The sequence below is a fragment of the Theropithecus gelada genome, chromosome 19 (genome assembly GCF_003255815.1).
Source record: "Theropithecus gelada isolate Dixy chromosome 19, Tgel_1.0, whole genome shotgun sequence".
NCBI classification, from domain to species: Eukaryota; Metazoa; Chordata; class Mammalia; order Primates; family Cercopithecidae; genus Theropithecus; species Theropithecus gelada.
Window position 1 is genome coordinate 30,128,575 of NC_037687.1, and position 20,697 is coordinate 30,149,271.

A 20,697-nucleotide genomic window follows, 5' to 3' on the forward strand; every position below is an offset into this window, starting at 1 on the left:
TCCTATGTAGCTGTGACCACAGGTGCGTGCCACCACACCCAGCTATTTTTTGTATTGTTAGTAGAGGTAGGGTTTTGCCATGTTGGCCAGGCTGGTCTGCAATTCCTGACCTCAGGTGATCTGCCCACCTTGGCTTCCCAAAGTGCTGGGATTACAGGGGTGAGCCACCGCGCCTGGCCACTATTAGTGAATTCTTAAACTCACACCTCAGGTACTGGATGCCTCCTTCGAAAGATTTGATAATCTTTCTTACAGGATTATGTGGTAATGAGTGTCTCTGTCATTCATTTAGGTAAGATGCATAGGCAATAGTGATCTAAAAAAATGTAGACTTAATTGATCTATAAAAATATAGATTTAATACAAAGTTACCACAATCACAATGACACATGAAGATAAACCATTTAAAAATTACAAGAGATACTAACAAAATAGGCATAGCTGGTGAGTAAAGGACAAAAATAACTAGCATTGTTACTGTAGCATCATCATTAAAAGCTTTGTCTTTGCAGCCAGACAACATGGATTCAAATCTCGATTCTGCCTCTTACTGAAATGTGATTGAGCCTTTTAAAGCAGAATATGGGCCGGGCGCGGTGGCTCAAGCCTGTAATCCCAGCACTTTGGGAGGCCGAGACGGGTGGATCACGAGGTCAGGAGATCAAGACCATCCTGGCGAACACGGTGAAACCCCGTCTCTACTAAAAAATACAAAAAAAATAGCCGGGCGAGATGGCGGGCGCCTGTAATCCCAGCTACTCGGGAGGCTGAGGCAGGAGAATGGCGTAAACCTGGGAGGCGGAGCTTGCAGTGAGCTGAGATCCGGCCACTGCACTCCAGCCTGGGCGGCAGAGCGAGACTCCGTCTCAAAAAAAAAAAAAAAAATAAAAAATAAAAAATAAATAAAGCAGAATATGCTGAGGTCTGAGATTTGGTGGATGGTGACGTTGGAAATCTTTTTATGTGCCTATTTATCTCAGTATATCTGCTTCAGTGAAATGTCACTTCATAGTTTTAACCATTTTCTAATTATATATAACATATACGTGTATATTATATATTATATACAGTGTATATTATATATGTGTATATGTATATATTATATACATATATGTATATTATATGTATATAGGTATATTATATGTATATTATATACATATATATGTATATTATAGTATATGCATATACAGCATAGTATGTACATAATATATACGTATATTATATATGATGTTATATGTATATAATATATATTATATATGATGTTATATGTATATAATATACATATATTATATATGTATTTTAGAGAGAGAGAGAGGGAGATGCAGTCCTGCTCTGTCACCAAGGCTGGAGTACAATGATGGGATTTCAGCTCAATGCAACAGCCACCTCCCAGGCTCAAGCGATTCTCCTGCCTCAGCCTCCCAAATAGCTGGGATTACAGGTGCCTGCCACCACGCCCAGCTAATTTTTCTATTTTTAGTAGAGATGGGGTTTCACCATGTTGATCAGGCTGGTCTTGAACTCCTGACCTCAGGTGATCCCCCCCACCTCGGCCTCCCAAAGTGCTGGGATTACAGGCATGAGCCACTGTGCCTGGCCTAATTTGATTATTTTGCCTATCTGTCCTAAGTTTCCTCACCTCTGAAATGAGAATATCATCAATACTTATTTCAGGGAGCTGATTCAGTTGTTACATTTAAAGCATTAATAACTGTGATTCTTACTCTAACTGCGATTGACCTAAAAGAAAATATATATGCAAAGATAAATCACTTATTAAAGTATATCTATATATATATATATATATGTTTTTTAAAATGGAAACAAAACTAAAGGGAGTATATTAAATGGCAGCTATCATGGCAAAAGTTGCACAAATATCATGTTTTGCTGTAAGAGCCTCTGGCTCAGAACAGAAATACCAGCCACAGTGGGAAGTTGAATTGCCTCCAGGGACTCATTGAGAGAAATTATCTCCTTTGCATAAATGATAGTATCTTGGGGACTCTCTTATTAACTGTATTTTCATTTACTTCTCCAGATGCTGGTTAACATCCACACGCTTGATTTTCAAGCAGCTGATCTTTGATAACTTCCATATTAAGAGACTTCATTTCACCATCTAGTATCCCTGTACTTTAATTGAACTGAAGATTTACAAGGACACTCCATTTTCCTATTTACAGAGAACCTGGTCTGTACCTGCCATTGTCTTACATACATTTTCATGTCACAAAATTTTATTTCCAAACAACACCCTAATGTATGTATTTTCTAAGTTTTCACTGGAGTAACACAGAGAAGAAATGCAGTAAACATATAATTTAGATTAAAATGTATGGAAGGAAAAAATCCTTAAAGTAAAAATCATATACAAAAAGTCATTTTACTACTATTGGCTCACGGCTGTAATCCTAGCCCTTTGGGAAGCTGAGGCAGGAGGAATGCTTGAGGCCAAGAGTTCAAGACCAACCTGGCCAACATAGCGAGACCTCACGTCTAAAAAGAAAAAGAAAAAAAAAAGATGCTATGGAATATATTACACAATGCCATAAACTGAACATGACATTAACATAATACAGCCTTTGGAAAAATACCCTTTGGCTAAAGTTGCTTGATCATATTATGTAATAAACTTTTCCACAAATTCATTTGCACTGAACTACTCTAAAAATATTTTAGGCAATTTAAACAGCATTTCACAAACATTTTCAAGAATGACGTTATGTAATGGGATCTATGGGTTCAGCAGAAAAGGAAGAGTAGTTATCTACTATCATGAAGAAAGCAAAGGTCTTTCCTAACAAAGAAGTTAGAAATTTCTTTTTTTTTTTTTTTTTGAGACAGAGTCTTGCTCTGTCGCCCAGGCTGGAGTGCAGTGGCTGGATGGATCTCAGCTCACTGCAAGCTCCGCCTCCCGGGTTCACGCCATTCTCCTGCCTCAGCCTCCCGAGTAGCTGGGATTACAGGCGCCCACCACCTCGCCCGGCTAGTTTTTTGTATATTTTTAGTAGAGACGGGGTTTCACCATGTTAGCCAGGATGGTCTCGATCTTCTAACCTCGTGATCCGCCCGTCTCGGCCTCCCAAAGTGCTGCGATTACAGGCTTGAGCCACCGCGCCCGGCCTTTTTTTCGTATTTTTTAGTAGATGATGGGGTTTCACTGTGTTGGCCAGGGTGGTCTCGACCTTCTGACCTCATAATCCACCCACCTCAGCCTCCCTAAGTGCTGGGATTACAGGTGTGAGCCACCGCACCCAGCTAATATTTTCCATACAATTTTTTTTTTTTTTTGAGACAGGGTCTCACTCTGTCACCCAGGCTGGAGTGCAATGGCGTGATCTTGGCTCACTGCAACCTCTGCCTCCAGGCTCAAGCGATCCACCTGCCTCAGTCTCCCAGAGGATCTGGGACTACGGGTGTGAGCCACTCTGTCCAGGTAATTTTTCTATTTTTTTTTGTAGAGACAGGGTTTTGCCACGTTGCCCTGGCTGGTGTAACTCCTGGACTCAAGTGACCCACCTGCCTTGGGCTCTCAAAGTGCTAGGATTACAGGCACGAGCCAACACACTCAGCCCATACATCTTCTATATTTGTATTTTCACTTCATGTAAATAAAGATGCATGCCATGGTTATTTGGCACACAAACATGTAAAAATAAAATATGATATATATTCACCAACACTGTGGCAGCTTTCAGAGTGTAAGAATATCAAAATTGCACTTTCTATGGGATTTTCATTATATCCATATAAATATTCTAAGGCAGAGTGTAGAGAGAATAATTCAAGTGCAGAGTATGATTAGAGTTTCCCAAAATTGTATGTTGATTCCACAAAGAAAAAAAAAAATTGTTCTAGATCCTCCAACCTAAAAGACTGAGTGTATTGTTATTATCTGTTATGAAGTATCCTACTGAGGTAGGATAAAACAGTGTTGGTACAAAGAATGTGATTTGCTCACAGTTATAAGAAAACGTTGAATTTTTTTTGGCAAAACATTATGTCTGTGACACATTCTTAATAAAACTATAGCAAAATGTAATTCCAGCAATTAGTGTGAATTCTACTAAAAAAAAAAACCAAATCAAAACAAAAAAAAAAACCATGGTATTCTGGTTCTTCTGACCAAGCTCTCCATTCCAATAACTGTTATCTCTTCGATTTCAAAAATAAGCCTATTTTTCATCAATCTCTGCTATAAAACTGCTACTGCCATTCAATAAAGTGGCAACCATTTCCCCTGCACTATTCCTATCACATATATGTCATTAATAACCTATCACATATATGTCACTAATAATTTATTACTCTCCTCTCATAAAAATTCCAGTGTCCTGAGGTCTTGGCCTACTCAATGCAGGTAGAGCCTGACTTCCCTAAAACCTATCGTGTCTTTCTCTCAGAAGAGCACCTTGAACACAATCAGTATGATGATTGATAATCATAGTTTTACATTATTTTCTGCTCCTAAACCATGGTCTCTCAATTGAGAGAATATTTAACTTTATAAGGCAGAGTCCTCCTTCTTCAATAAACGTAGATAAAAATTATCCTCATGTAACGAAGTAGGCCTTTTCATACTGCGTTTCTTTCCCAGACAGGCACCATGAAAGGTGCTTAAGGATGCAAAATAGCCACAGATCCATAGTTCAGGCTGAAAGTCACAAACAGTACTCTTTTTAAGAAACCTCAAACAATGGAATGAAAGATTTTATAACCTGAAGGTAAGCAGCCATTTCCAAGTGTCCTTCAACCTTTGAAATATATAATGTCTTAAGTTTTACCATATGGGGATGTGTAATTATCGTGCAGTTTATCATATTAAAAGTGAATCAAAGAATTAGAGACTGAGTCACTCTTTGTATGAATCCTCACCTACAGTTACAGTCTTAGAGTAAGAGCTTCAGGATACACATTGCATTTGTGTGGTTCCATCAAATAGGTAGATTTTAATGCCTACAAAGCTGTGAGGCCTGAATAAAGCCTCTGCCACACACAGTACATTTATGTGAATTCTCATTATTATGGATTCTTGGATGTCTATTAATACTTGAACTCAAGAGGAGTTTGCCACAGTCGTTGCATTTTCTTTTTCCTTTATGATGGAGTTTTGCTCTTTTTGCCCAGGATGGAGTGCAATGGCACGATCTTGGCTGACTGCAACCTCCACCTCCTGGGTTCAAGTGATTCTCCTGCCTCAGCCTCCTATATAGCTGGGATTACAGGCATGTGCCACCAGGCCTAGCTAATTTTGCACTTTTAGTAGAAATGGGGTTTCACCCTGTTGGTCAGGCTGGTCTTGAACTCGTGACCTCAGGTGATCCACTTGCCTTGGACTCCCAAAGTGTTGGGATTACAGGCGTGAGCCACCGCGTCCAGCCAGTCATTGCATTTTCAAGGAATCTCTCAGGAATAAATTCTCTGATGTTGTCAAAGGAATGAATTCTAACTGCAAAAGTTACCACCTTCATTTGTAAGGTTTCTCCCCACTATGAATCCTGTGATGACTTGCAAGGTTTGAACTCTGACTTTAGAACTTTCCACACGTTACATTTGTAAGGTTTTCCACCAGTATGGATTGTCTGATGGGTAGTTAGGCTTGAACAGATACTAAAGGGTTTCCCACACTCATATGGTTTCTCTCCGGTATGAACTCTCTGATGCCTTTCAAGTTTTGAAGTTTGACTAAAGGCTTTGCCACACTCACTACACTTGTAAGGTTTTTCTCCAGTATGAATTCCTTGATGTCTTGCAAGGTGTGAATTCTGAGTGAAGACCTTCCCACACTCATTGCATTTGTAAGGTTTTTTTCCACTATGGATTGCCTGATGGGTAGTTAGGCTTGAACGGACACTAAAGGCTTTCCCACACTGATTACACTCATATGGTTTCTCTCCAGTATGAACTCTCTGATGCCTTGCAAGCTTTGATGTTTGACTAAAGGCTCTGCCACATTCACTACACTTGTAAGGTTTATCTCCAGTATGAACTCTCCGATGTCTTGCAAGGTGTGAATTCTGAGTGAAGACCTTGCCACACTCATTACACTTGTAAGGTTTTTCGCCAGTATGGATGACCTGATGGGTAGTTAGGTTTGAATGTTCACTAAAGGCTTTGCCATACTCATTATACTTGTAAGGTTTCTCTCCAGTATGAATTCGCTGATGCCTTGAAAGGTATGAATTATGCCTAAAGACCTTGCCACATACATTACATTTATAAGGTTTCTCTCCAGTATGAATTCCCCGATGTCTTGCAAGGTGTGAATTCTGAGTGAAGACCTTGCCACACTCATTACATTTGTAAGGTTTTTCTCCAGTATGGATGACCTGATGGGTAGTTAGGCTTGAATACACACTGAATGCTTTGCCACACTCATTACACATATAAGGTTTCACTCCAGTATGAATTCTTTGATGATTTGCAAGGTGTGAATTTTGAGTGAAGACCTTGCCACATTCATTACATTTGTAAGGTTTTTCTCCAGTATGGATGACCTGATGGGTGGTTAGGTTCGAATGTGCTCTAAAGGCTTTGCCACACTCATTACACTTGTAAGGTTTCTCTCCGGTATGAATTAGCTGATGCCTTGCAAGGTGTGAATTACGCCTAAAGACCTTGCCGCATTCATGACATTTGTAAGGCTTTTCTCCGGTGTGAATTACCAGATGAATAGCTAGGCTTGAACGAACACCAAAGGCTTTGCCACACTCATTACACTTGTAAGGTTTCTCTCCAGTGTGAATTCTCCAGTGATTTGTAAGGTGTGAATTTTGAGTGAAGACCTTGCCACATTCATTACATTTGTAAGGTTTTTCTCCACTGTGGGTTGCCTGATGGATAACTAGGCTTGAACGAGCTCTAAAGGCTTTCCCACACTCATTACACTTATAAGGTTTTTCTCCAGTATGAATTCCTCGATGTCTTGCAAGGTGTGAATTCTGAGTGAAGACCTTGCCACATTCGTTACATTTATAAGGTTTCTCTCCAGTGTGAATTTTCCGATGTTGTGAGAGTTGTGAATTTCGACTAAAGACCTTACCACACTCATTACATTTGTAACGTTTTTCGCCAGTATGGATTACCTGATGGGTAGTTAGGTTTGAACGTGTTCTAAAGGCTTTGCCACACTCATAACATTTGTAAGGTTTCTCTTTAGTATGACTTCTTTGATGACTCACAAGGTGTGAATTATGAGGAAAGACTATGCCACATCCATTAGATTTGTAAGGGCTTCTCCAATTATTGGCTTTTTGCCCCTGTGTGAGTAATAAAGAAGAGATAAAATCTTTGAGATACTTGTTAGAAATGTGCGTTTTGACATTATAAGGCATTTGTTGAAGTGATGAAACTGAGGAACTATTGTTGAAAGACTTCTCAACCTGATTACATTCATAAATTTTCCCTTCATATTCAAAAAGCTGCAGTTCAGGCAGATGTGACTGAAGGCTTAATCCAAGCTGATTTTTAATAAGCTTGTTTTTTGCATCTCTTTTATCATGTTCCTCTCTTCCATGAGTGAGATTGCCTTCTTGGGTCATAAGCACTCCTTTGTAATTTCCTTCAGCATCTCTGCATTGATACTCAAGGTCATGCGTATTTTTCTGGACTTCCTTGAAGGAACAGCCTTCAATGTCATGGCTTTCCTGTCTTTCCAACATCACTGTTTGGAGTATTTCTCCTTTATTACTCTTCCCTTTGTGTGGTAAATCTTTCATTAAGAATTCAGAAGAGAGAGCTACAAGATATAAAGATCCGTAGGTTTCCAATTAATTGTAGTATGTAAACAAGTATTTTACACTGAAAAACAATATTACACCAAAAGCAATTCTTATACTGAACAGATTTATGAAACTTCAGAACAATAATATTCAATTTTTAGGAACACAAAAAAGAAAGAGGATTGTTTAATAAAGAAAAGTTGATTCCATGTAATTCAAGTTAATAGCATGGAAGCCTAGTTCCCAACCTACAAGACTGTAGCCAGCAAAGCAATCGTTCAGTAATAAAGGAGAGACAGTCTTCCCCAGACAAACAAAGCTAAGGGAATTTACCATGATCAGACCTGTTTTACAAGAAATGATAAAGGGAGTTCTTCAAATCCAAAGAAAATGACACAATGTAACTGTTACACTAATATTAATATCATAATCATGGTGTGCAAACCATTTATATGTTTACTAAGAGGGCCAAAAGATAAAACTATTAAAAATAAGCACAACAATTTGTTAAGAGATAGGCAGTACACAACATAAATTGTGACATAAAAAATTCAAAATGCAGGGTGAGAAGGGAATGAATACACACAGAGGTTTTAGTTTCTTTTTTCTGCAATCAAAGATAAGTTGATATTGATTTGAGATAAACTGTTAAAAGTTATAGGATGTTTTTGTAAGTCTTATTTTATGGTCACCACAAAGTAAAAGTCTGTAATAGACATATTAATAATAAAGAGCAATGAATTAAAACATACTGTCATTTTGTTACTTCTTTTCTAATTGTTTTCTTTTTTTTTTTTTTTTGAGACGGAGTCTCGCTCTGCAGCCCAGGCTGGAGTGCAGTGGCCGGATCTCAGCTCACTGCAAGCTCTGCCTCCCGGGTTTACGCCATTCTCCTGCCTCAGCCTCCCAAGTAGCTGGGACTACAGGTGCCCACCACCGCGCCCGGCTAGTTTTTTGTATTTTTTAGTAGAGACGGGGTTTCACCGTGTTAGCCAGGATGGTCTCGATCTCCTGACCTCGTGATCCACCCATCTCGGCCTCCCAAAGTGCTGGAATTACAGGCTTGAGCCACCGCGCCCGGCCTCTAATTGTTTTCTAACTCCTCTCTGGCTTTCTTTCTTACTGTCTTCCTTTGTGCTTAAGTAATTTTCTCTGGTAGTATAAGTCCTTACCTATCAATAATAACATTAAATATAAATGGACTAAATTCTCCAATTACAAGAGAGAGGCCTGCTGAATGGATTATAAAACATACAGCTAACTATATGTTGCCTACAACAAACAAACTCACTTCACCTATAAGGATATATGTAGACAAAAAGTGAGGAGATGGAAAAAGAAATAAAAAAAGAGCAGTAGTAGGTATAATTAGATAAAACAGACTTCAAGTCAGTAAGTGTAAAAAGAGACAAGGTCAGTATATAATGAGAAAAGGATCAACTTAGCAAAAGGATATAACAAATACATACACACCCTAATATGTAAACCTAATGTTAATAAATCTAAAGGGAGAGATAGGAAGCAATACAATAATATTAGAGGACTTCAAAACACAATTTTTGGTAATGAATAGATCATCCAGGCAGAAAACCAATTTAAAAAAATTAGAGTTAAAGTATACTGCAGACTAAATGAACTTAAAAAAGACTTTTTTTTTTTTTTCCCTATTTTAAACAGATGGGATCTCCCTGTGTTGCCCAGGCTGTTGTGCAGTGCTTATTCACAGGTGAGTTCACAGTGCACTGCAGCCTTGAACTTCTGGCCTTAAGCATTCCTCTCTCCTCAGCCTCCCAAGTAGCTAAAATTACAGGCATGTTCCATGCCCTAACAGACACTTACAGACCATTTTATCCAACTGTTGCAAAATACATATTCTGGCCGGGCGCGGTGGCTCAAGCCTGTAGTCCTAGCACTTTGGGAGGCCGAGACGGGCGGATCACGAGGTCAGAAGATCGAGACCATCCTGGCTAACACGGTGAAACCCCGTCTCTACTAAAAAATACAAAAACTAGCCGGGCGAGGTGGCGGGCGCCTGTAGTCCCAGCTACTCGGGAGGCTGAGGCAGGAGAATGGCGTAAACCCGGGAGGCGGAGCTTGCAGTGAGCTGAGATCCGGCCACTGCACTCCAGCCCAGGCGACAGAGCCAGACTCCGTCTCAAAAAAAAAAAAAAAAAAAAAAAAATACATATTCTTCTCATCAGCACATGGATTATGCTTCAGGACAGATTATATATTAAGACACCAAACAAGTCTCAATAAATTCAAAAAAGTCAAAATTATATCTAGTATCTTTTCTGACCAGAGTAAAATAACACTAGAAACCAACAAGAAGAGCCTCAGAAGATACACAAACATAGCTGGGCACAGTGGCTCACGCCTGTAATCCCAACACTTTGGGAGGCCAAAGTGGGCAGATTACCTGGGGTCAGGAGTTAGAGACCAGCCTGGCCAACACGGTGAAACCCTGTTTCTACTAAAAATACAAAAATTAGCCAGGAGTGGTGGCACATGCCTATAATCCCAGCTACTTGGGAGGCTGAGGCAGAAGAATTGCTTGATCCCAGGAGGTGGAGGTTGCAGTGAGCCAAGATTGTGCCACACACTCCAGCCTGGGTGACACAGCAAGACTCTGTCTAGAAAAAAAAAAGGGCCGGGCGCGGTGGCTCAAGCCTGTAATCCCAGCACTTTGGGAGGCCGAGGCGGGTGGATCACGAGGTCAGGAGATCGAGACTATCCTGGCTAACATGGTGAAACCCCGTCTCTACTAAAAATACAAAAAACTAGCCGGGCGTGGTGGCAGGCGCCTGTAGTCTCAGCTACTTGGGAGGCTGAGGCAGGAGAATGGCGTGAACCCGGGAGGCGGAGCTTGCAGTGAGCCGAGATCACGCCACTGCACTCCAGCCTGGGAGCACAGCGAGACTCCGTCTCAAAAAAAAAAAAAAAAAAAAAAAGAAGAAGATACACAAACACATGGAAATTAGATGACATATTCCTGAACAGCCATTGAGTTAATGAAGAAATTAAGAAGGAAATATAAACATTTCTTTCCCTTTTTTTTTTTTTTTTTGAGATAAGGTCTTGCTCTGTCACCTACCCGGGAGTGCAGCTCAAGTGATCCACCCACCTCAGTCCCCCAAGTAGCAAAGTCCACAGGCACACGCCACCATGCCCAGCTAATTTTTGTATATTTACAAAGACGGAGTTTGGCTATGTTGCTCAGGCTGGTCTCAAACTCCTGAGCTCAAGCAATCTGCCCGCCTCAGCCTCCTAAAGTGCTGCGATTACAGGCATGAGCCACCACCATGCCTGGCTAAAAATTTCCTGAAACAAATTAAAATGCAAAATAGCACAATCTATAGGATACAGAAAAAGCAGCAAAAAGAGGAAAGTTTGTAGCAATAAACACCTATATCAAAAAAATAGTAAGTCAACAAATAAAGTACCTAATGATACACCTCAACTAGAAAAGCAAGAACAAACCAAACCCAAAAGTAGTAGAGGGAAAGGAATAATAAAGATCACAACAGAACTAAACAAAATAAAGACTAAAAACACAATATCTAAGATCAATAAAATGAAAAGTAGGATTAAAAAAAAATTTTTTTTTGAGATGGAGTTTCGCTCTTATTGCCCGGGCTGGAATGCAGTGGCGCGATACTGGCGATACCACAACCCCTGCCTACCGAGTTCAAAAGATTCTCCTGCCTCAGACTCCTGAGTAGCTGGGATTACATGCATGTGTCACCACACCCAGCTAATTTTGTATTTTTAGTAGAGATGGGGTTTCTCCAGGTTGGTCAGGCTGGTCTCAAATTCCCGACCTCAGGTGATCCACCCGCCTTGGCTTCCCAAAGTGCTGGGATTACAGCTGTGAGCCACCACACCCAGCCTAAAAATATTTTTTTTAAGAGATGGGGTCGGCCGGGCACGGTGGCTCAAGCCTGTAATCCCAGCACTTTGGGAGGCCGAGACGGGCGGATCACGAGGTCAGGAGATCGAGACCATCCTGGCTAACACGGTGAAACCCCGTCTCTACTAAAAAAATACAAAAAAATAGCCGGGCGCGGTGGCGGGCGCCTGTAGTCCCAACTACTCGGGAGGCTGAGGCAGGAGAATGGCGTGAACCCGGGAGGCGGAGCTTGCAGTGAGCTGAGATCCGGCCATTGCACTCCAGCCTGGGCGACAGAGCGAGACTCCGTCTCAAAAAAAAAAAAAAAAAAAAAAAAGAGATGGGGTCTACCTCTCTCACAAAGGTTGGAGTACAGTGGCCCAATCATAGCTCACTGCAGCCTTGAACTCCTGGGTTTAAGTGATCCTCCTGCCTCAGCCTCCCAAGTAGCTGGGACTACAGGCATGCACTACCATGATTGGCTAATTTTCATTTTATTTTTAGAGATGGGGTCTCTTACTATGTTGCCCAGGCTGTTTTGAACTCCCCGCCTCAAGCAATTCTCCCTCCTCAGTCTCCCAAGTTCCTGGGATTATAGGCGTGAGGCACCATGCCTAACTTGAAAAGTAGGTTTTTTTAAAAAGATAAGCAAGATCAACAAACTTTTAGCTAAATTGAAATAAAAGGTCAGGAGGAGGTACACCCAAATTAATAAAATCAGAGACAAAACAGAAAACATTAGAACTGATACACAATGGACCATTAGAGACAATTATGAACAACTACATATAAACAAATTTAAAAACCTAGAAGAAAGGGATGCGTTTCTGGACACATACAACCTATCAAGATTGAACCATGAAGAAACAGAAAACCTGAAGACACCAATAACAAAATTGAAGCTGCAAAAAAAAAAAAAAAAAAAAAAAATTCATGTAGAAGAAAAGCCCAGGATTGAATGAATTCACTGCTGAATTCTACCAAACACTTGAAGAATAGCTAGTACTGGTTAGGCATGTTGGCTCATGCCTATAATCCCAACAGTTTGGGAGGCTAAGATGGGAGGATTGCTTGATGCCAGAAGTTTGAGACCAGCCTGGGCAACACATCAAGACCTCAGCTCTACTAAAAAATAAAAAACGATTTGGCCAGGCACGGTGGCTCATGCCTGTAATCCCAGCACTTTGGGAGGTCAAGGCAGGATGATCACCTGAGGTCAGGAGTTCAAGACCAGCTTGGCCAACATGGTGAAACCCTGTCTTTACTAAAAATACAAAAATCAGCCAAGTGTGGTGGCAGACGCCTGTAATCCCAGCTACTTGGGAGGCTGAGGCAGGAGAATCGTTTGAACCTGGGAGGCAGAGGTTGCAGTAAGCCGAGATCACATCACTGCATTCCAGCCTGGGCAAGAGAACAAGACTCTATCTCAAAAACAAACTAACAAACAAACAAAAAAACCCACAATTAGTTGGGCATGGTAGTGTGCACCTGTAACGCCAGCTACTGGGGAGGATGTGGAGGGAGGGTCAGTTGAGCCCAGGAGTTTCAGTTTGCAGTAAGCTATGATTGTGCCACTGCACTCCAGTCTGGGTGAGATAGAGAGAGACTATCTCAAAATAATAATAATAATAATAATGATAATAATAATAATAATAATAATAATAAAGAAAGAAAGAAAAGAAAAAATAAAGAATTCTAATTCTACTCAAACTATTTCAAAAATTGAAGGCAGCACATATTTCCAAACTCATTTTATGAGGCCAGCATTACCCTGATACCAAAATGCAGACAAGGACACAACAACAAAAAGAAAACTATAGGTCAATACCCCTGATGAATATACATGCAAAAATCCTTGACAAAATAGAATTAGCAAATAGAATTCAACAACACATTAAAAAGACATTCACCATGATCAAGTAGGATTTATTCCAGGAATGCAAGGATAGTTTAACACACACAAATCAATTAATGTGATCCATCACATCAACAGAATCAAGGACAAGAAGTATATTATCATTTCAATAGATGCTGGAAAATGACTCAATAAAATCAATATCTCTCCATAATAAAAAGTCTCAACAACTTGGGTACAGAAAAAACATACCTAAGCATAATAAAAGCCATATATGACAAATCCAGAGGGAACATAGTAAACAAGAAAAAATTGAAAGCCTTTCTGCTAAGATCTGAAAGACAAGGATGTCCACTTTCACGACATCTATTCAACATAGCACTGATGTTCTAGCCAAAGCAATTAGGCAAGAGAAAGAAATAAAAAACATACAAATTGAAAAGGAAGAAGTCAAAACATACTTCTTTGCAGATGACATGATTTTATATTTAGAAAAACCTAACAACTCCACTAAAACACTCTTAAAATTTAGCAAACTATATAGAATTTGGATCTATATGTCTGAGAACTGGGCATCAGATAGAATCAACTATAGAAAGAAACACCAAAGGACATCAAACAACCCTTTTGTAACAGCCCTCCCTGTGCCACATACAGACAAGGAACCAGAGTTCTCAGAAGCTAGATAACATTGTTGTCCATCATGATAAAGACTTTGCCTTTGTCTGTTTGAGCTGCAGCACCATTGGAAGGTGAAAGGATATAGTACAAGTCTAAAGGATAGACAAAAGGGGGCAAATAAAGATTTCTTTTCAGAGGTCACAGGATTCAAATTTCTGTTCTCCCATAGAACTCTCAAATTTGCATAGAGTTTCCTAAACACTATTTAATAAGCAGCATTTTCTCTACCCATCTGAACTCTTACCTGTAATTACGGCTTTGATCCATTCCCATCCATCTGGGTTTCTTGCTATCTGTACTTGGCTCTCCACAGTGAAAGGCTCCTTCCCTTGCTCCAACATAGAGATAATACTGAGGTCAAAACAAGAGATTCCTGCTTATGAAAAGAAAGGAAAACAATGGGCTGTAGAGTCCCAGTCCTATGTTTCCAGAGTCCCAGTCCTATGTTTACATGAGGAGGGAGGACTTTACAGCTGTATCTAAAAAAACACTTCAAAAATTCATCCACTAAATGCTTCCTTATAAATTGTTAGGAAACACTATAATATGCAAATATATAGCTCTCATCCCAAAACCACTAAATCAAAGCATGGGGATAGAAAACAGGGAATTGGATATTTTAAAAGTCCTGAAACCCTCCAGTGATATCGGGAAGAGGACAATTAAAATCCAGTTTCCACATTATGGAGACTTTCATTTTTGAGTCAACACAGCTTCAGTTTCAGCCAAGCAATGCAGGAGCTCCCAAGAGACCCACATGGAAAATGAAAAGATACACAGGGGAAGATCCTGACTTCTGGAAGAAAGTCATCCTCACCCAGGGAGGCCAGGTTCCTATAATTCTCCAACATCACATCCCTGTACAAAGTCCTCTGAGCGGGGTCCAGGCATGTCCACTCCTCCTGAGAGAATTCTATAGCCACATCCCTGAATGTCACCTGTCCCTAAAATGAAAAACACATTCACCAAGGGGATATGAAGAAAGTTCCAAACTTCACATAAAATGAGAAGGGAAAATAGATGAAACTGAAGTGAGTGGAACAACATCGAAGTTGTGATATAATAAAATATACATATGGTCTTCATCCCCCTTTCCTGACATACATCTCACTTGGAATCTCTGGAGTGATAAGTGCCTTTGTAAGCTAATAAGATGACTGGTGGCTGGAGGCCCCAAGATAGTTTCAGAATAGGGGGGTGGTTACCAGAAAGACCAAGGCAGGATTAGAAAGTTGGGACTTCGAGCCCCATCCCCCAACTTCCCCTGAGGGGATGGGGGCTAAAGGCTCAGTTGATCACCAATAGCCAAAGATGTAAGCAATCATGCCCACGTAATGAAGCCCCCATAATAACCCAAAAGGACAGGGCCTGAACAAGCTTCAGGATAGGGAAACACATGGAGGCTCTGAGAATGCCCCCCCCGACCCCCACCAAAGACAGCACTCAACCTCCCAAGTAGTTGGGATTACAGGAAAGCACCACCATGCCATGCTCCTTTTCCCATACCTTACCCAATAGACTGCTTACATCTGGCTGTTCATCTGTATATTCTGTAATATCCCATATAATAAATGGGTCAATATAAATAAAGTGTTCCCCTGATTTCTGTGAGCCATTCTAGCAAATCATTCAAACCTGAGGAGAGGGTCATGGGAATTCATGATATATAAGCCAGTCAGTGAGAAGCAAAAGGCCACTTGTATTTGCAGCTGGTATGGAAGTGGGTACACTCTTGTGGGACTGAGCCCTCAACCTGTGGGATCTGATGCTATGTCCAGGTAGATAGTGTCAGAATTGAACTGAATAGGAGGTCACTCAGCTGGTGTCCAGTGCAGAATTGCTCGCTTGGTGTGTGTATGGGAAAACCCAGGACATCTGGGATCGTGTTCTCTGTTGTGAGAGTACAGTAGGAGAAACTGGGTCTGTTTTCACCACATTCTCTCACACACAGGTATTTTTAGGCAGAATGTTTTCTTAATTCTGTCTTCCTATACTTTTCTATAAGAGGTTAGGATAGTCTTTAAATCAGTGTTGATTTCTCAGTTTGGTAGACAATACAAAAACTATACAAATATACAAATAAAAAACCAACACCGGGTTATCTTTATTGAAGTGTTATATATTATGTCTGACACACCGAGTGATATTCAGTATCCAGATGATCTACAGCGTGAGTGATGTCTTACGAGATGAAAATGTGTACAGTGAATTTAAAGAAAGACAGGTTAGAATCTAAAAACTGTGATGATCATCGCAATGACAGATGTTTCTGAGCACTTCCCAAGTGCAAAGCATTATTCTACTTATTTATTTATTTACTTACTTATTTTTTTGAGACAGAGTCGCTCTATCGCCCAGGCTGGAGTGCAGTGGCATGATCTTGGCTCACTGCAACCTCCACCTCCTGGGTTCAAGCAATTCTCCTGCCTCAGCCTCCCAAATAGCTGGAATTACAGGCACCCACCACCATGCTTGGCTAATTTTTGTACTTTTAGTAGAGATGGGGTTTTACCATGTTGACCAGGCTGGTCTCAAACTCCTGACCTCAGATGATCTGCCCGCCTTGGCCTCCTAAAGTGCTGGGATTATAGGCGCAAGTCACCGTGCTTGGTCTGGCATTATTCTAAATAAATGTCTTGCATGTACTAGCTTGTATATGAATATGATAGCCCATGAGAGAAAGATCTGTTCCCATCTTACTAACAGATAAATATATAACAGATACTCTAAGAAACTTGCGTCAAGTCAAAGAGCTAAAATGTCAGAGCAAGCACCTAAATCCAGGTGTCTGGGAATAAGAATTAAACCTAAAGAATCAAATAGTTGGCCAGGCCCGTTGGCTCATGCCTGTAATCCCAGCACTTTGGGAGACCGAGGCAGGTGGATCATGAGGTCAGGAGATCAAGACCATCCTGGCTAATACGTTGAAACCCCGTCTCTACCAAAAAAATACAAAAAATTTGCTGGGTGTGGTGGCAGGCAGGTGTAGTCCCAGCTACTCGGGAGGCTGAGGCAGAATGGCATGAACCCGGAAGGCAGAGCTTGCAGTGAGCCAAGATTGCGCCACTGCACCCCAGCCTGGGTGACAGAGCGAGACTCTGTCTCAAAAAAAAAAAAAAAAGAATCAAATAGTTAAGTAAAAGAACATGAAAAGTACCTAAATGAGCAAAGTTGAAACAAGTTCATGAATAACAATATGGAACTTCATAAAAGGTAATTGCATATATACACACATTTATTTATGCCCATAATATGTTACTATTCTTACTATTAAATCATTAATGTGATAGTTGAGACAAATTTAAGGGCACAGAAAATATTTAAGATACAATTTGAATTGCTAAAAAGCACAAATCTTATTTGAAATCACGATGTGTAGGCTAGGTGTGATGGCTTACACCTGTAATCCCAGCACTTTGGGAGGCTGAATCAGATGGATCACCCGAGGTCAGGAGTTCGAGACCAGCCTGACCAACATGGTGAAACCCTGTCTCTACTAAAAATACAAAAATTAGCTGGGGTGATGGCAGATGCCTGTAATTCCAGCTACTCAGGAGGCTGAGGCAGAAGAATCGCTTGTACCCGGGAGACAGAGGTTGCAGTGAGCTGAGATCGCACCACTACACTCCAGCCTGGGTGACAGAGTAAGACTGTCTCAAAAAAAAAAAAAGAAATCATGACGTGTGCTTAATAAAAAAAATGCACTCACATCACATATACACAGTTTAGTAATAACAACAGTGAAAGTTAAAACATCCACTCTCTCCTCATTCAGAGAAGGCTCCAAAAAAGATGGAGAATGAGCTATCGATCTTTCCTAACATGAAAACACGTAAATTTTCAAAATCTGCAGGCTAAAATGTCACAACAAAACATTCACTGAAGGGCCAGGCATGGTGGCTCATGCCGGTAATCCCAGCATTTTGGGAGACCAAGTGGGCTGATCCCTTCAGGTCAAAAGTTTGGACCAGCCTGGCCAACATGGTGAAACCTTGTCTCTACGAAAAATATAAAAACTAGCTGGGCATGGTGGCATGCAACTGTAGTCCCAGCCACTCTAGAGGCTGAGGCAAAAGACTTGCTTGAGTCCAGGAGGCAGGGGTTGCAGTGAGCCGAGATTGCACCACTCCAGCCTGGGTGACAGAGTGAGATTCTGTCTCAAAACAAACAAACAAACAAACAAAACCCAAAAAACATTCACTGAAAATTTTTTTTTTTTTTTTTTTTGAGACGGAGTCTCACTCTGTCGCCCAGGCTGGAGTGCAGTGGCGTGATCTTGGCTCACTGCAAGCTCCGCCTCCCGGGTTCACGCCATTCTCCTGCCTCAGCCTCCTGAGTAGCTGGGACTACAGGCGCCCGCCACCACGCCCGGCTAATTTTTTGTATTTTTTTTAATAGAGACGGAGTTTCACCGTGGTCTCGATCTCCTGACCTTGTGATCCGCCCGCCTCGGCCTCCCAAAGTGCTGAGATTACAGGCGTGAGCCACCGCGCCCGGCCAAAAATTTTGTTCTTAATGTTATAACAATCTATAAACACATCTCTATAGGACTTGAGCTGTCTCTTGACACAAAACTGACAACACTGTTTCCCCACTGAGATGAGAGGGAGGGTAGAAGACTGGACAGGAAAGGTGATGCTTTACGTCTTAGGGCATAAGCTGCAAGTTTGTTTGGAGTTATACTGTAAAACAGATAAATACAACATATAATGTTTAAAATAAGAGAAACAGGGCCGGCTGTGGGGGCTCACGTCTGTAATCCCAGCACTTTGGGAGGCCAAGGTGGGTGAATCAGTTGAGCTCAGGAGTCCGAGACCAGCGTGGGTAACATGGTAAAACCCTGTCTCTACAGAAAATACAAAAATTAGCCAGGCATGATGGTGTGTGCCTGTAGTTCAGCTACTTGGGAGTCTGAGGCAGCAGGATTGATTGAGCCCAGGAGGTAGAGGTTGCAGTGAGTCGAGATCATGTCACTGCACTTCAGCCTGGGTGCCACGGTGAGACTCTCTCAAAATAAATAAATACAATAAATAGAGTTATTTAATAATTGGTAAAAACAGGCCAGGCGCGGTGGCTCACACCTGTAATCCCAGCACTTTGGGAGGCCAAGGCAGGTGGATCATGAGGTCAGGAGATCGAGACCATCCTGGTTAACACAGTGAAACCCCGTCTCTACCAAAAATACAAAAAATTAGCCAGGCGTGGTGGCGGGCGCCTGTAGTCCCAGCTACTTGGGAGGCTGAGACAGGAGAATGGCGGGAACCTGGGAGGCGGAGCTTGCAGTGAGCTGAGATCACGCCACTGCATTCCAGCCTGGGTGACAGAGCAAGACTCCGTCTCAAAAAAAAAAATTGGTAAAACAAGAACATGGTTCTATCCTCTCTAATGGGAAAGAAGTTCTGCTCCTATAACTGAACAAAATAATAACCATTCTCACCTAGCACCTGCTACACAATGGTCCCTGCAGAAACACCAGTCTCCATTGTATGGGTTTTCTGAGAATAGTTCAATGATTCTCCTGCATTTTCCATTTAGGTTGATTTCATGTATTAAAATAGATGATGGGATGAAAGAATCTTCTGTCACTGATGTCTGTCAGTCTAAAATTCCCATTCCATTCCCAGTCATTAATAAGAGTTTGGGGTTGGAAATGCAGTGACTCACTTGGTCAGCTTCAAATGTAATATAAATGAACCAGAAAAATTTCCCCTTATTAGCCTTATTTTACAGAATTTAGCAGGTATTTGTGCACATTAGCACGTGACTTCCACATGCAGCTTCTCTACTCCTGGTCCACAGAGAGCTGACAGAGCATCCAGATGTAGCCCCTGAACAGTCCCTGCTGCCCAACAGCACTGACACCACGGGACCCTCACCCCATCTCCATCCATGTCTGGGTGTGAGCCCTTCCCAGGCCCATGCCCAGTGCAGCCTCTTTCCAAGTTCATGTCACTGGGTCACAGGAGATAGAATCTAAGCAAGATGAGAGACTGAGGGAAGGCATGGGTGAGTGCGAGCAAACCTGTCAGGCAGGACGCTTCAGACTCAGAAGATTCCCAACTTCAAAGAATGACATTTCAGCAAGAAATAAGAGACAGAACAATCCACTGATAATATTATTTTACCTGGGTGAGAGCCATGCCCGACTTCTCTTTCCTTCCTCTTCCTCCTCTTCGAGGGTTCTTCCTTAGGTAACAGGAAAGTGCCTTTAGAAGTCAATATTGAATATCCAAAATGTGCTGTTTATTGCTCAGAATCAACACATCCTCTTCCTAGGGCACAACCACACACACACAGGGAAGACCTCACCCTGTGGAAAGATGGTCTCAGCTGCCCACTGCACCAGGGCGATGCAGGGACAAGAAGCTCCTATGGGAAGACCAGTAAGTGAGTTTCTGACCCCTTTCTTCAGAATCAGCTCTCCTCCTGGAGAAGCCCACACACACGCTGCAGCAATTGGGAGGTGGGCTGGACTGAGCTCCCCCATTCCGGGCACACACCCAGCCCTGACCAAACCCATGCAGAGAACAGCCTCCCTCACTGCTCTG

General features: G+C 41.5%; 1 protein-coding gene across 6 annotated transcripts in view; it reads right to left on the reverse strand.

Moving 5' to 3' along the window:
• Nucleotides 1-3,865: 3,865 nt before the first annotated feature.
• ZNF347 (zinc finger protein 347) overlaps nucleotides 3,866-20,697 on the reverse strand; it is a 45,221-nt gene continuing 28,389 nt past the window's right edge. Inside the window, exons 2-5 of one of the 6 annotated variants that reach the window (XM_025366964.1) lie at nucleotides 20,275-20,335; nucleotides 14,967-15,093; nucleotides 14,394-14,522; nucleotides 3,866-7,741 (exon numbers count right to left, since the gene is read on the reverse strand). In XM_025366964.1, coding sequence (XP_025222749.1) covers nucleotides 5,493-7,741; nucleotides 14,394-14,522; nucleotides 14,967-15,093; nucleotides 20,275-20,289 — 2,520 coding nt within the window. In that variant the 5' untranslated portion in view covers nucleotides 20,290-20,335 and the 3' untranslated portion in view covers nucleotides 3,866-5,492. Of the gene's footprint in view, nucleotides 7,742-14,393; nucleotides 14,526-14,966; nucleotides 15,094-20,274; nucleotides 20,336-20,697 lie in introns of those variants that run through there. The other 5 variants (XM_025366963.1, XM_025366968.1, XM_025366965.1 and 2 more) reach the window with 5 other exon arrangements.